Here is a 12,051-nt window from a genome sequence, read left to right as displayed (position 1 = left end):
TGCTGGAAAACGCACTGTTAATGAATATATTTTGCTTTGTTTCAAAGTGAAAGGTTGGTGAATCCAACATTTTTTTTACTGGGGCATTTTTTTTTTTTTATCCGATTTTTTTCTCCCAATTTGGTAGCCAATTGGACCCCGTCTGATTCAATTAGAGCTAGTATTAGATACACCGCCCACACCCCGTCCCTCGGCGGCCAACGGGAGAGCGACACGCCTTCTTCAAGCCGTCTCGCCTCCCAAGCTGTAACCGTGATTCCGAGGCGCTCGAGGTGCTTGTTTGTGCGGCGATCTACTAACCCTGCCAAGTCCCTCCCTCTGGAGCAGCGAGCCAATTATTGCTGCTCCACGTGAGCCGGCCAAACTTGGCTTTTGGCAGGACCGAGAATCGATCCCCGGTCCCTGGTGTGCAACTGCAGCAAACTGCAACCGCGAGTTCCTGTTGCGCCACTGTTGAGCCACCGCGGCTCCCGAATCCAACATTTCTTACCATTTACATTTTTCATCTGATAATTGTCCTGTTGGAATATTTATATTTCGCTACTAAGTGCATATGGCAACATTGATGAATGCCGGGGTTGAAATGGAGTGCAAGTGCTGAATAGGGCCCAATAAGTAGATAGTACATTAAAAGTTATTGTGGCTGATGCATTTACAATAGGCCGGGGCATGTAGTAACACAGCGTTCCAACATGCCCCAGCTGTGCTAGTTGTACTCCTGCATGGCTTATAGTATCTGCTCGGAGATGGTTGTCACAGGGGTCGGTTGTCACACTGCTTATATCTCACGCTGTTCAATGAAGGTTCTGTTCAATGATTTTGGTATCAAAATGTTCAGTTTTGGGATCAGAGTTCAACCAAATGTGAGGAATAAGCCACACACCATTGAAGTGAGAGGGAGTTTAATGTTTTCCTTGTCAAGAAGTAACATTTCAACTTTCAAAGTCTTGTGCTTCTTACCCAAGCAGTACCTTAACACTTTGAGAAAATGTTGCCCTGAAAGGTCAACACCTGGAAAAAACCTGGAAAAAACACACATCCAGGCATATTTCTCTTTCATTTAAACAGTGAGTGTGTTCTAAATAAACATATTTGATATAATAGATATTTCAAATTTCTACAAACTTGGTGTCTACAATATTTATATTGTGTGACAACCAGCCTCGCGATGAGTTTCTAACTTATTATTATATTATTGCAAGAGGATAAAAGGTATACATGCTATTACCTGAGACTTAAACGGTTGCACTAGTGTTGAAATGACTCTTATATGACACGCTGAAACTGAGTGAGTCAGAATTGAGTAAAAAGTGTGATATGGAGGTCTTCCCCAAACACGTCCAGTTCCATCGACATCTTCGGGGGGAAAAATGCTTATGACAATTCGCGGTTGTCATATACATTTTGCCTATGTGGCCAATTTACAACAGCCGCAGGACTGCCTACATTTTTAAAAGATGCTATCTCAAGACTCCTATAGCAACAGCTCGTAGTCAGAAGACCAGGGCAATCGAGAAAATCATCGCGAACTAACTCGATAGCCTAGATCAGCCATCATCAAAACTGGACCTTGAATCCAAATCTGGCCCTGGTTTTCTTTTCGCCCAGGTAATTGGCTCAACAATTAGTCCTATACATTGGCCAGACTGCCTTCCCACCTCACTCCCAGGTAAAGGGAGGGTGGAAAACCACCAGTTCTCGGAGCGTGATTTGATGAGCCCTGGCCTAGATCGTTGGCTACATCGCTAACATCGGGAATGCGGAAGAGCAAGACATCTAAGGTTAGATACACCGTTGTGAATTTAGTTTTCAGAAAACGTTGAACTTCCCTTTATAAATGAGCCGATACTCCTCTCACGCAGTCGGGGTCACACCAGGATGTCACGTGTAGCTCTCCTGCCTGGTAGCAAGCTAGCATTTTGAAAGGCATCTGAACAATTCCGTTAGCATTTAAAATAAAAAAATTGGCTCCGTATGAATGACGCCCCATCTAATTGTCCTCTATTGATCCCCGTTTTCCATTTTGGGGGAGGGTCCTGCAGCGCACCACTGCCACCTACTGTCCCGGATGTGGTATTGTAGAACATTAACATTAAGCGAAATTATTGGGCTGATTTATGTCAATACAGCATAAATAGATTGAAATGATTCCAACTTTGCTGCAGTTTATTATTAATAATAATAATAAGAATAATAATAATAATAAGAATAATCAGCATCATCATCATCATCATAAATCGTTGCTTTATCACTTGTTCACATTGTGTGTGTTTGTGTGTGTGTGTGTGTGTGTGTGTGTGTGTGTGTGTGTGTGTGTGTGTGTGTGTGTGTGTGTGTAAGATCACGTGGTGATTATGCTGTAAAACCGCACTTTTTAAAAGCGCTTGTTTCAGCCACAGCATAATGAATAATTAATCCCCTTTGAGCAGAATGTGTGTGTGTATTATGTCGCGCGGCAGCGACCCTACAGATTATTCCCATTAAAGAAGCCCACGCGGAGAGAGGGATAGAGGCGGCGAGTAGAAAGGAGGGAGGGAGGGAGAGAGACAGACACCGCTGATGCTGTCGTCAGTACGGGCGACTCCAGCTACACTTGTGAAAATAGAAAATATTTATATAATTACATAGCCTATGGATGATTTACTGGGGCATATTTTTATTTTTACCATGGTGGTCGAGATTCGCTGAGCACCGTTGCTTTCTTTGTCCAGTCGCCTGCATCGGCACGGGAGAGGGGTGCCAGCGATATTGATTTAATGGTCATCGACATCTTAGCAGGTTCTTTATTTAATTTCAACGGGAAGCAATGACTGTCCTGCCCTGGATGATTTTAACATGGACTAATTGTCTATTAAATTAATTTACGTATGGTTCCGAATTTTGGAGACGGATTTTATTGTAGAACGACGACCGACTGAGAGCTATCGGCGGACCGAGGTTATCCGGGCGAAACGGACGGAGACCGATCGCTGTGGTGTTGCAAATGCCACGGAGCGGACAGTGAAAGAACACACACTGTGCTACGGGAAAAAATGCCATATTTCATATATTTTATATTATATGCATCTATATGTTTTTCTTAGTTACCGCTTGCGTGTGTCCCCGTGCCAGTAGCCTATAGGAAAGAGCGCGCGGATTTTACAGTGGTTGTAATTCTGAGAAATGTGCAGATTATAGAGATTTATTTATTTATTTGACTTGGAATCCATTTCGCGTTCGTGTAACCGAGGCTGAGTGCTTTGCTAAGACGAAGGGGGGAACCCCACGCGCGGATGTAGGCTCGGCGCGCGGCTACATAAGGGCCGGATAAAAGAGAGAGCTGGTCTTATGTCCGGGAGTCCACTCAGCTGTAAAACCGCTGCGGGGTCGAGAGAGAGACCGCGGAAAACGGAACAATCTGTGGGCCTACACCCGAGCCTTCATGCCCTGCACAAGACGGATGATCTGCTTATTTATATTTATGGCGGACGGTTTATTGCACGTCTAGCTCGAGCACAGCCTGGGGTATTGGACCAAAAACTGTGATTTGGAGGTGCTGAGCGTATAGGCAACAACCTTTCATAACGGTCGGTTGTTACCGCGGTAATAAAGACGAAAATGGGCAGCGACTGTGAGATTTACAAGCGAGAGCTGTCGAAAATGTCCGACAAGGACCTGCTGGCCTTCTCCAAAGAGGAGCTGGTGGCCCGGCTGCACAAAGAAGAGACCGACAAAATGTCCGCTCTGATACAGCGCGGACGGCTGATGAAAGAAGTCAACAAGCAGCTGCAGGAGCACCTGCTCGAGATCCGGGAGCTGAAAGCCGTGAACCAGCAGCTGCAGGAGGAGAACCAGGAGCTGCGCGACTTGTGCTGCTTTCTGGACGACGACCGGCTGAAGGTGAAGGTGCTGTCGCGCGAGTGGCAGCTCTTCGGCCGCCACGCCGCCAAGGTGATGCGCGAGGACCTCGGTGGCTACCTGAAGAAGCTGACCGAGTTGGAGCAGCTGCAGGGCGCCCTGGCGAAGGACAACCTGGATCTGAAGGAGATGTGCGTGATCCTGGAGGAGGAGTGCGCCGGCAGGAGCGACTGCAGTCCCGGCGGCTCCTCGGAGCTGCGCGGCCTCATGGGCATGGTGGTCCGCGACCTGGGCGACGGAAGCTCCAGCACCGGGAGCGTCGGCAGCCCGGATCAGCTCCACCTCGTCTGCTCACCGGACGACTGACCCTGGGCTTGGAAGGCAGAACCGGCGAACAAGAGACGTTTTGACACCAATACACACACACACACACACACACACACAGAAAATATGCAGAACAACCCCAATTTTATAGAAGAGGAAGCACGATGTTAATGTTGAATGGCATGTTTACTATTGTAAGGCTACGTTTGGACTTTTGCTATAATGTGAACTGAAGGAACTAGTAGCCTATTTCAATATTTAGATTTGACAAAACAGCAACACCATGGTTGTTGTAATGGGATTATGATGTTTCGGGAACTAGTTGATATGCTTTGTTATGGTATTTTCGGTGATGGGGTTTCATTACGGAGGGATGGGTTGATCTATTGGGAACGCAAATCTAAGTTTCAACACTGTTGCACTGCACTGTTCTGTACTACTTGCACAGACTCACTGTAATGTTTCAGGGCTCTCCCAGACGAGTGGGGTTTATATGCGCCGTGTGAGATGCGTGCCGTTTGGCACGGGACCTGGCCGCGGTGCTGAACCGTTGACCGAGTCGGAGACAAACGTTTCCCGAAGTGCGCTCAAGACAGCGAACATTCACGGCTTACCTTTGCGGCAAAATGTTGAACTTTTAAATTAACATTCCATTTAGTTCGCCACCAACGCCTTTTTAATACAAATGGATGCGATGCGACGATACCAGCTAGCTGATTCGTTGCTTACAAACACATATTAGCCTACATAGAACAAATATTACATTGATTAAAGCAATGGTCTCCAACCATGATCCTGGAGAGCTACAGGGTCTGCTGGTTTTCGTTGTTACTCTGCACTTAATCCGTTAGAGCAGTTGATTACACAGTTAACTCACCTCACCTGGTTCTCAACGGAGTACTGATTTTAAGGTAAAGACTGATCCCAGAAGCCCCACTTTCCAGAACCAGGGTTGGAGACCACTGGATAAGTGTATTTATAACAGCCAAATAATTGTCACCTGCCAATTGTTCTCTCCGCAGTTTCCATATCAGAGGTCATTTTTGTTCGCCGCGCACTACCCTTTCAGGTAACGTTAGCTAACGTTCGTGGCGAAGACAAAATTTCGAATATGTTGGCGAACATCAGTTACCGTTTGCCGTCTTGAACGCACGTCTGATTCACAGTGGTGGCGCGCGGAGCTCAGGCTTAATTCTCAGGCAACGATTTAAAACATATACACGTGCCTGTATTGTTTTCACACGTCTGTCAGCTTATTCTTAGTATTTTAGACAACGAAATGATCCTCTGGGACTTGGGTTGCCAGCCTATCTTAGGAAGTTATCCGCCATCGTTCTCTCAATCAAGGACATTATCTTTGTGGACGAGGAGGTCGAATTCCCCAGGAAAATCAACAGTCGCCTCGCTCGGACTCACAGATACCTTTAGCGTTTCTACGGGCATTTATTCTGGATGAGGCTCAGGTCCCCACACGCCAGGAGAAATTATGTTAGAAAACCTTTTTTTCAGAAGTTAAAGCCTGGCAGGTTTGCCTACGGAAAAGGCTTTTTGTGATTGTTTTATTGTTTACATTTGGTTTGATGAGCCATGGCTATTGACGGGGGACAACGAAGCACACTGTCTTGTGAGTACAAATCAGCACCCCAAAATCAGCACCCCAAACTCAACACCCCAAACTCAAGCACAGTTTGCTTTCTTTTGGTGTAATACATTGGATGGCCGGAGGGGGCGTACTCCACAGCGGGACAGAGCCTTTGAATTTGAGTCTGAAGGTTTTTTTTAATTCATTGCAGCCCCACCGAAACTGATAGTTGCCATGTTTGCATGACACCAGGTTTTTTTTTAATCAATCTATGTATTTATGCTATTTATAATGTATGCAAAAAAACTGCGTAATTTTACAAGACAAGTTCAATAAAACGGACCTCTCAAATCGCGTTGTTGCTGCGCAATGGTGTGCCGCTAGAGGGAGACACAATGTTGTTTCAGGCGCTCGTGTTTTTAAACGCCCACGTGGGGTTCTCCAGGGCCTTGTCAGTGGGGTTGTGAGTTTTATTCCGGTCTTTTGTTTAGATGGGTATTTTGTTTGTCATGTAAAAGGTTAATTCTTCAGACATATTTACAACAGGCCTGTTGTATAACCCAGTTTGAAGGGCGAAGTAATCCCTCTCAACAGAGAGGAGGTGTGTGCATGTGTGTGTGAGAGAGAGAGAGAGTGAGAGAGAGAGAGAGAGGGAGAGAGAGAGAGGGAGAGAGAGTGAGAGAGAGGGGGAGAGAGAGAGAGAGAGGGAGAGTATGAGTACAAACACATGTGTGTGCTTGTGTCCATGCATTTGTTCATGTGTATGTACGGCCTCAAACACACATACCAGCAGTTTCCCTGTGTTTATTGTATTTATTGTTGTTCCTTAAGCTGGCACAGTGTCCAATGTACACTCACACACAAGTGCGATTCTCAGCGATTCTCAATTCTCAATTCTCAATTCGCAGTTCTGAGATCAGCACATATATAGAAAATATATAATCTGTAAATATAGATTTCGAGGGTCCCGCCTTCGTTTCATCTGTCTGTAAAGTAATTACTCTCAGAAATCTACTGACCGTGCGACTGCATACATTCCACATTCCCATTTAACATCACCCATCGCCGGCGTGTGCCGCATAGCTAGCACACGAGCACGGTTAGTGTACAATTCAACCATTACATTTCTCTTTCTTATGACATTGATAGGTTTTCTTTGATCGCCCAAGGAATAAGGTGAAGTGTGCTAACATATTTTGGTCTATAGTCAGGTTTTACCCATGTTTCAATGCACACCTTCCACAGTCTGCCTGCTAGCCCGGCTGAGCCTCACTGCTTGCACGTGCGGTTCCGTTAGGTAAGATGACATCATAATAGGCATGTAAGATGACATCATAATAGGCATGCATTATGATGCCTCGCGTGCCAGGAAACACGTCGTGTGACATCATGTCACAGGGAAGTGACATCATGAGAAACCAATTAATAGACACGTCCTATATTTATACAATGAAACAGATACTAAGTGTTAATATTGAAAAAGTGCCATTCACACACTGGATAGAGGGGTTTGACTGGAACGTGAATCTCACTCAGCCCTGTGTCTGTCATTATTGATGAAGTTGAACGTAATGCTTTAGACCCCTTGGTCTGCACTAGACACTGTGAAACAGAGGAGCCCAGTCGTGTCCAAAAGGCCCAGGTGGGTGCAGTTTTTGTTCTAGCCCAGTGCTAACATATCTGATTCTACTGATTAAGGTTCTTGATTAAGGACTGGGAAAAGTTAATTAGTTGAATCAGGTGTTGCAGCGCTGGGCTAAAACAAAAACCTGCACCCATACCGGCCCTTTCTGGATAAGATTGGACAGCCCTGCTTTAAACTTTACCCCTTTTATTACGATTGTAGTGCTGATTCTTACTTAAAGCAAAGCTTCATCTGAATGAAAAAGGAAGAGAATAAGACTCTCTTCATAGGTTTCATATATAAGGAAGGAATTAATCTATATGTAATGTATGTAGGCTGTTTCGCTAGCAAGCAAAGCCAATCGAACCCGAGCCCAGCTCGGCTCCCTAAGCTACACCGCCACCCTTCAGGAGAACAGATTTGAGCACTATGGTGAGATCTCCCCTCAGTGAGAGACCCAGCGCTCAGTCCTCTTATTTCATTTCTTATCTTCCAACCTCTTACTCCTCCTCTTTCTCCTTTTATTCCTACTTTTCCTGTCCCGAGCTCTACCCATCGGGAGAGAGAGAGAGAGAGAGGCTAGGAAAAGGAAAATGTCCTTAAAATGGCGGACCTCGATCAAATTCCAGGTCAGGACCAAGGAAAGGAAAAACTGGAGGAAAATAAGCGATTGGAATGAAACCAAGGTGACCACGCTCACAGTGTACAGAGGGCCACACTCACAGTGTACAGAGGGCCACACTCACAGTGTACAGAGGGCCACACTCATAGTGTACAGAGTGCTGAGGGCCACACTCACAGTGTACAAAGGGCCACACTCACAGTGTACAGAGGGCCACACTCACAGTGTACAGAGTGCTGAGGGCCACACTCACAGTGTACAAAGGGCCACACTCACAGTGTACAGAGGGCCACACTCACAGTGTACAGAGGGCCACACTCACAGTGTACAGAGTACAGAGGGCCACACTCACGGTGTACAGAGTGCTGAGGGCCACACTCACAGTGTACAAAGGGCCACACTCACAGTGTACAGAGGGCCACATTCACAGTGTACAGAGGGCCACACTCACAGTGTACAGAGGGCCACACTCACAGTGTACAGAGTACAGAGGGCCACACTCACGGTGTACAGAGGGCCACACTCACAGTGTACAGAGTACAGAGGGCCACACTCACAGTGTACAGAGGGCCACACTCACGGTGTACAGAGGGCCACACTCACAGTGTACAGAGTACAGAGGGCCACACTCACAGTGTACAGAGGGCCACACTCACAGTGTACAGAGGGCCACACTCACAGTGTACAGAGGGCCACACTCACGGTGTACAGAGGGCCACACTCACGGTGTACAGAGGGCCACACTCACAGTGTACAGAGTGCCTCCTGGGTTTCAGGGCACTTCATGGGGAGGGGTGGTGAGGGGGTGACTCAGCACAGTCGATGTGTAACACCCCAGGCAGCCATTTTGAGTTGTGCCAGAACACTCATCCCCTCTGCACTGGGGGAGGGAGGGAGTGAGTCAAACAAATCGGGGGTGATTAGGTTGCCAGGGGAACCTCCCTACATTGGGCAGAAAGCAACAGCATAGCTCTCAGTCGTGACGAGTAATTTCATTACATTACATTACATTAATGGCATTTGGCAGACGCTCCTATCCAGATCGACGCACAGTTGATTACGGCTTGGGAGACAATCCTCCCCTGGAGCAATGCAGGGTTAAGGGCCTTGCTCAAGGGCCCAACGGCTGTGCGGATCTTATTGTGGCTACACCAGGGATCGAACCACCGACCTTGCGGGTCTCAGTCATTTACCTTAACCACTACGCTACAGGCCGCCCCTTGCAGTGGGGTCTGTAAGTATTTGGACAATGACACACTTTTCATTTTAATTGCAATTCCTACACAATTCAGTCCGTATGAGTGCTCTCCCCCAGCAGTGTGGCTTTACACCCGCATGGAACCAACTGTGTCACTGTCCAAATAGTTACGCACACACCTCACTCACTGTATATGATACAGAATGTATTTAAAAAATAGACTTTGACAGGAGTCCCCTTGGAATAATAATCTTCATCATCATCATCATCGTCATCAACACCACCACCAGCATTTCCCTGTGATGGGTGGGTGTGGCCTTGCTACAGTCATTACGACCAATGATTGACAGCTCTCTAGCAGCAGATTCACGGTCTCCCGCCGGAACGCTGTGATGTCAGAGGTGAGGACGCAGCAGCCTCCTCACTCTGACCATTTAAAACATTTAAAACATTTAAAACATTTAAAACGCTCTGTGATGACGATAGTGCGGCATCATTTTGTGGTGTTTTCTTAACCCCCTGAAACAGCCAAAAAGGACTAAACTAGCTAAAACTAGCTAGTCAAGTCTTTCTTTCCATGTCTGTGTTTCTGACCCAACATCAGGGTAGGTCTCCCGTTCTCATCACAATCTTCTCAAACTAATATGTTTTTCTTTTCTCCGTCTCTCTGTCAGTTTCTCACCCCACCTTTGATTCTGATTGGTTAGACTGAAGAGTTCAAGACCCACTACAGATCTACAGCCAGCTCTAATCAGTCCTGGGCCCCATTTCACAAAGCAGGATTACTGAGTTAACTGGATAACTGCACTGAGTAAAACCCACAGAGCAGGATAACTGAGTTAGCTGGATAACTGAGTAAAACCCACAGAGCAGGATTACTGAGTTAGCTGGATAACTGCACTGAGTAAAACCCACAGAGCAGGATAACTGAGTTAGCTGGATAACTGAGTAAAACCCACAGAGCAGGATTACTGAGTTAGCTGGATAACTGCACTGAGTACAACCCACAAAGGAGGATTACTGAGTTAGCTGGACAACTGCACGCAAGGAGTAAAACTTCTTGGAGAACCGTCCCAAATCTGGAACATGGAGTGCAGTTATCCAGCTAACTCAGTTATCCTGCTCTGTGGGTTTTACTCAGTGCAGTTATCCAGCCTATCTCAGGAATCCTGCTTTGTGAAGAAACCCCTGTTTAGCTCACACACCGCAGAGGCCAAACAGAAGCACAACTTTCCCAACACTGACACTTCATAAAGCAATCTGCTTCCCCCATTGGTTGATGTGTTCGGTTTGCAAGTCCAGCGTGAAGGTCAAAGATCAGAGTCAAAGGTTTGACAAGTTTCCACAACGATGATGACGTGGGGATAAAAAAAGGAAACTCCAAAAAACAAAAACCAGCGAAAATCCGCCTCCCTGGAGCCCCTGGCGGCCAATCAGAGGGCGATGAGGGTGGGGGAGTTGAGGGAGTGATCCGATTGGTCACCGCTGCTGCTGCTACGGCGATGGGCCACCCCGCAGGCCTGGGGCTTCTGGGAGGGGGGGCTGAGGCGGGGGGGGGCAGGGGGGTAGGTGAAGACCAGGCTGCTGGTGAAGGGGGTCAGGGAGGGGGTGGAGGGGAAGGGGGGGGTGTGCAGGGACTCGGGTTGGAGGGGCGAGGGGGGGGGGAGGGTGATTTTCGGGCGGGACGGCCCGGCCACGGGAGCGTCCAGGGGCTCAGTTTTGATTGGGCCCCTGACAGCAGTGGGAGGGGCCTCGGAGCTGTGGTCGGAGTCTGAGTCGGAGTGGATCTTGCAGATGGGCCGGTGGGCCTCCAGAACCAGCTCCAGCTTCTCCTTCTCCTTCTCCAGGCCCGCAATCTCCCGCTGCAGGTCCGCCTTGTCCCCCTCCAACCGCTCCGTCTCCTGGGGGGGCGAGGGGGGTGAGGGGGGCATCCCATTGGTCACTTCACACTCCAGTACACCAATCACAACAAACCATCCTGAGCCAGCCTGGCTGTATATGTCCCTATTGCACTCATCCTGAACTGACTCATCGTATCCTTTTGTGTGCCGCTCTAGATGGTACATATAATACATTTGGTATATTATTTATGATTAAATGAGTGTGTGTGTGGGGCAGAGGGGGACAGAGGGACAGGGAGTGGGGGGGACAGGGGGGACAGGGGGACAGAGGGACAGGGAGTGGGGGGGACAGGGGGGGACAGGGGGGGGCGGGGGGACAGAGGGACGGGGGAGGACAGGGGGACAGAGGGACGGGGGGACAGGGGGGGCAGGGGGACGGAGGGACGGGGGGACAGGGGGCGGGGGGGACAGGGGGACAGAGGGACGGAGGGACGGGGGGACAGGGGGACAGGGGGGGACAGGGGGACAGAGGGACGGGGGGGACAGGGGGACAGAGGGACGGGGGGACAGGGGGCGGGGGGACAGGGGGGGACAGGGGGACAGAGGGACAGGGGGGGACAGAGGGACAGGGGGACAGAGGGCGGGGGGGACAGACTCACGTTCTGCAGCGTGTCCGTCAGCACACGCCGCCGATTGCGGCACTTGGCGGCGGCCATTTTGTTTCTTTCTCTCCGTATCTGTCTCCTCTCCAGCTCCTCTGGGGTACACTAGAGAGAGAGAGAGAGAGAGAGAGAGAGAGAGAGAGGGAGAGAGAGAAATAGAAAAAGTGAGAGAGATGGAGGTAGAGGAAAAGAAATAGAGGGAGCGAGTGAGAGAGAGGGAGAGAGAGGGGGGAGAGGGAGGGAGAGAGAGAGGGAGAGAGAGAGAGAGGGAGAGTGCAAGAGAGATAGTGAGAGAGAGGGGGGAGAGGGAGGGAGAGAGAGAGGGAGGGAGAGTGAGAGAGGGAGAGTTAGAGAGAGAGAG

At 48.7% G+C, this 12,051-nt stretch overlaps 2 protein-coding genes across 2 annotated transcripts in view; one reads left to right on the top strand and one right to left on the bottom strand.

Moving 5' to 3' along the window:
• The first annotated feature begins 2,551 nt into the window (after nucleotides 1-2,551).
• Nucleotides 2,552-6,094, top strand: LOC133120168 (coiled-coil domain-containing protein 85B-like). Its single transcript, XM_061230245.1, has one exon. It carries the CDS (start codon nucleotides 3,598-3,600, stop codon nucleotides 4,201-4,203), a length of 606 nt encoding a protein of 201 aa, XP_061086229.1. The 5' UTR covers nucleotides 2,552-3,597; the 3' UTR covers nucleotides 4,204-6,094.
• A 4,337-nt stretch (nucleotides 6,095-10,431) lies between these two features.
• Nucleotides 10,432-12,051, bottom strand: part of LOC133120172 (fos-related antigen 1-like) — a 6,574-nt gene continuing 4,954 nt past the window's right edge. Inside the window, exons 3-4 of the mRNA XM_061230248.1 lie at nucleotides 11,688-11,795; nucleotides 10,432-11,088 (exon numbers count right to left, since the gene is read on the bottom strand). Coding sequence (XP_061086232.1) covers nucleotides 10,621-11,088; nucleotides 11,688-11,795 — 576 coding nt within the window. The 3' untranslated portion in view covers nucleotides 10,432-10,620. The remainder of the gene's footprint in view (nucleotides 11,089-11,687; nucleotides 11,796-12,051) is intronic.

The sequence above is a fragment of the Conger conger genome, unplaced genomic scaffold, assembly GCF_963514075.1.
Source record: "Conger conger unplaced genomic scaffold, fConCon1.1 SCAFFOLD_61, whole genome shotgun sequence".
NCBI lineage: Eukaryota > Metazoa > Chordata > Actinopteri > Anguilliformes > Congridae > Conger > Conger conger.
This window is presented reverse-complemented; position numbering and strand designations above follow the sequence as displayed.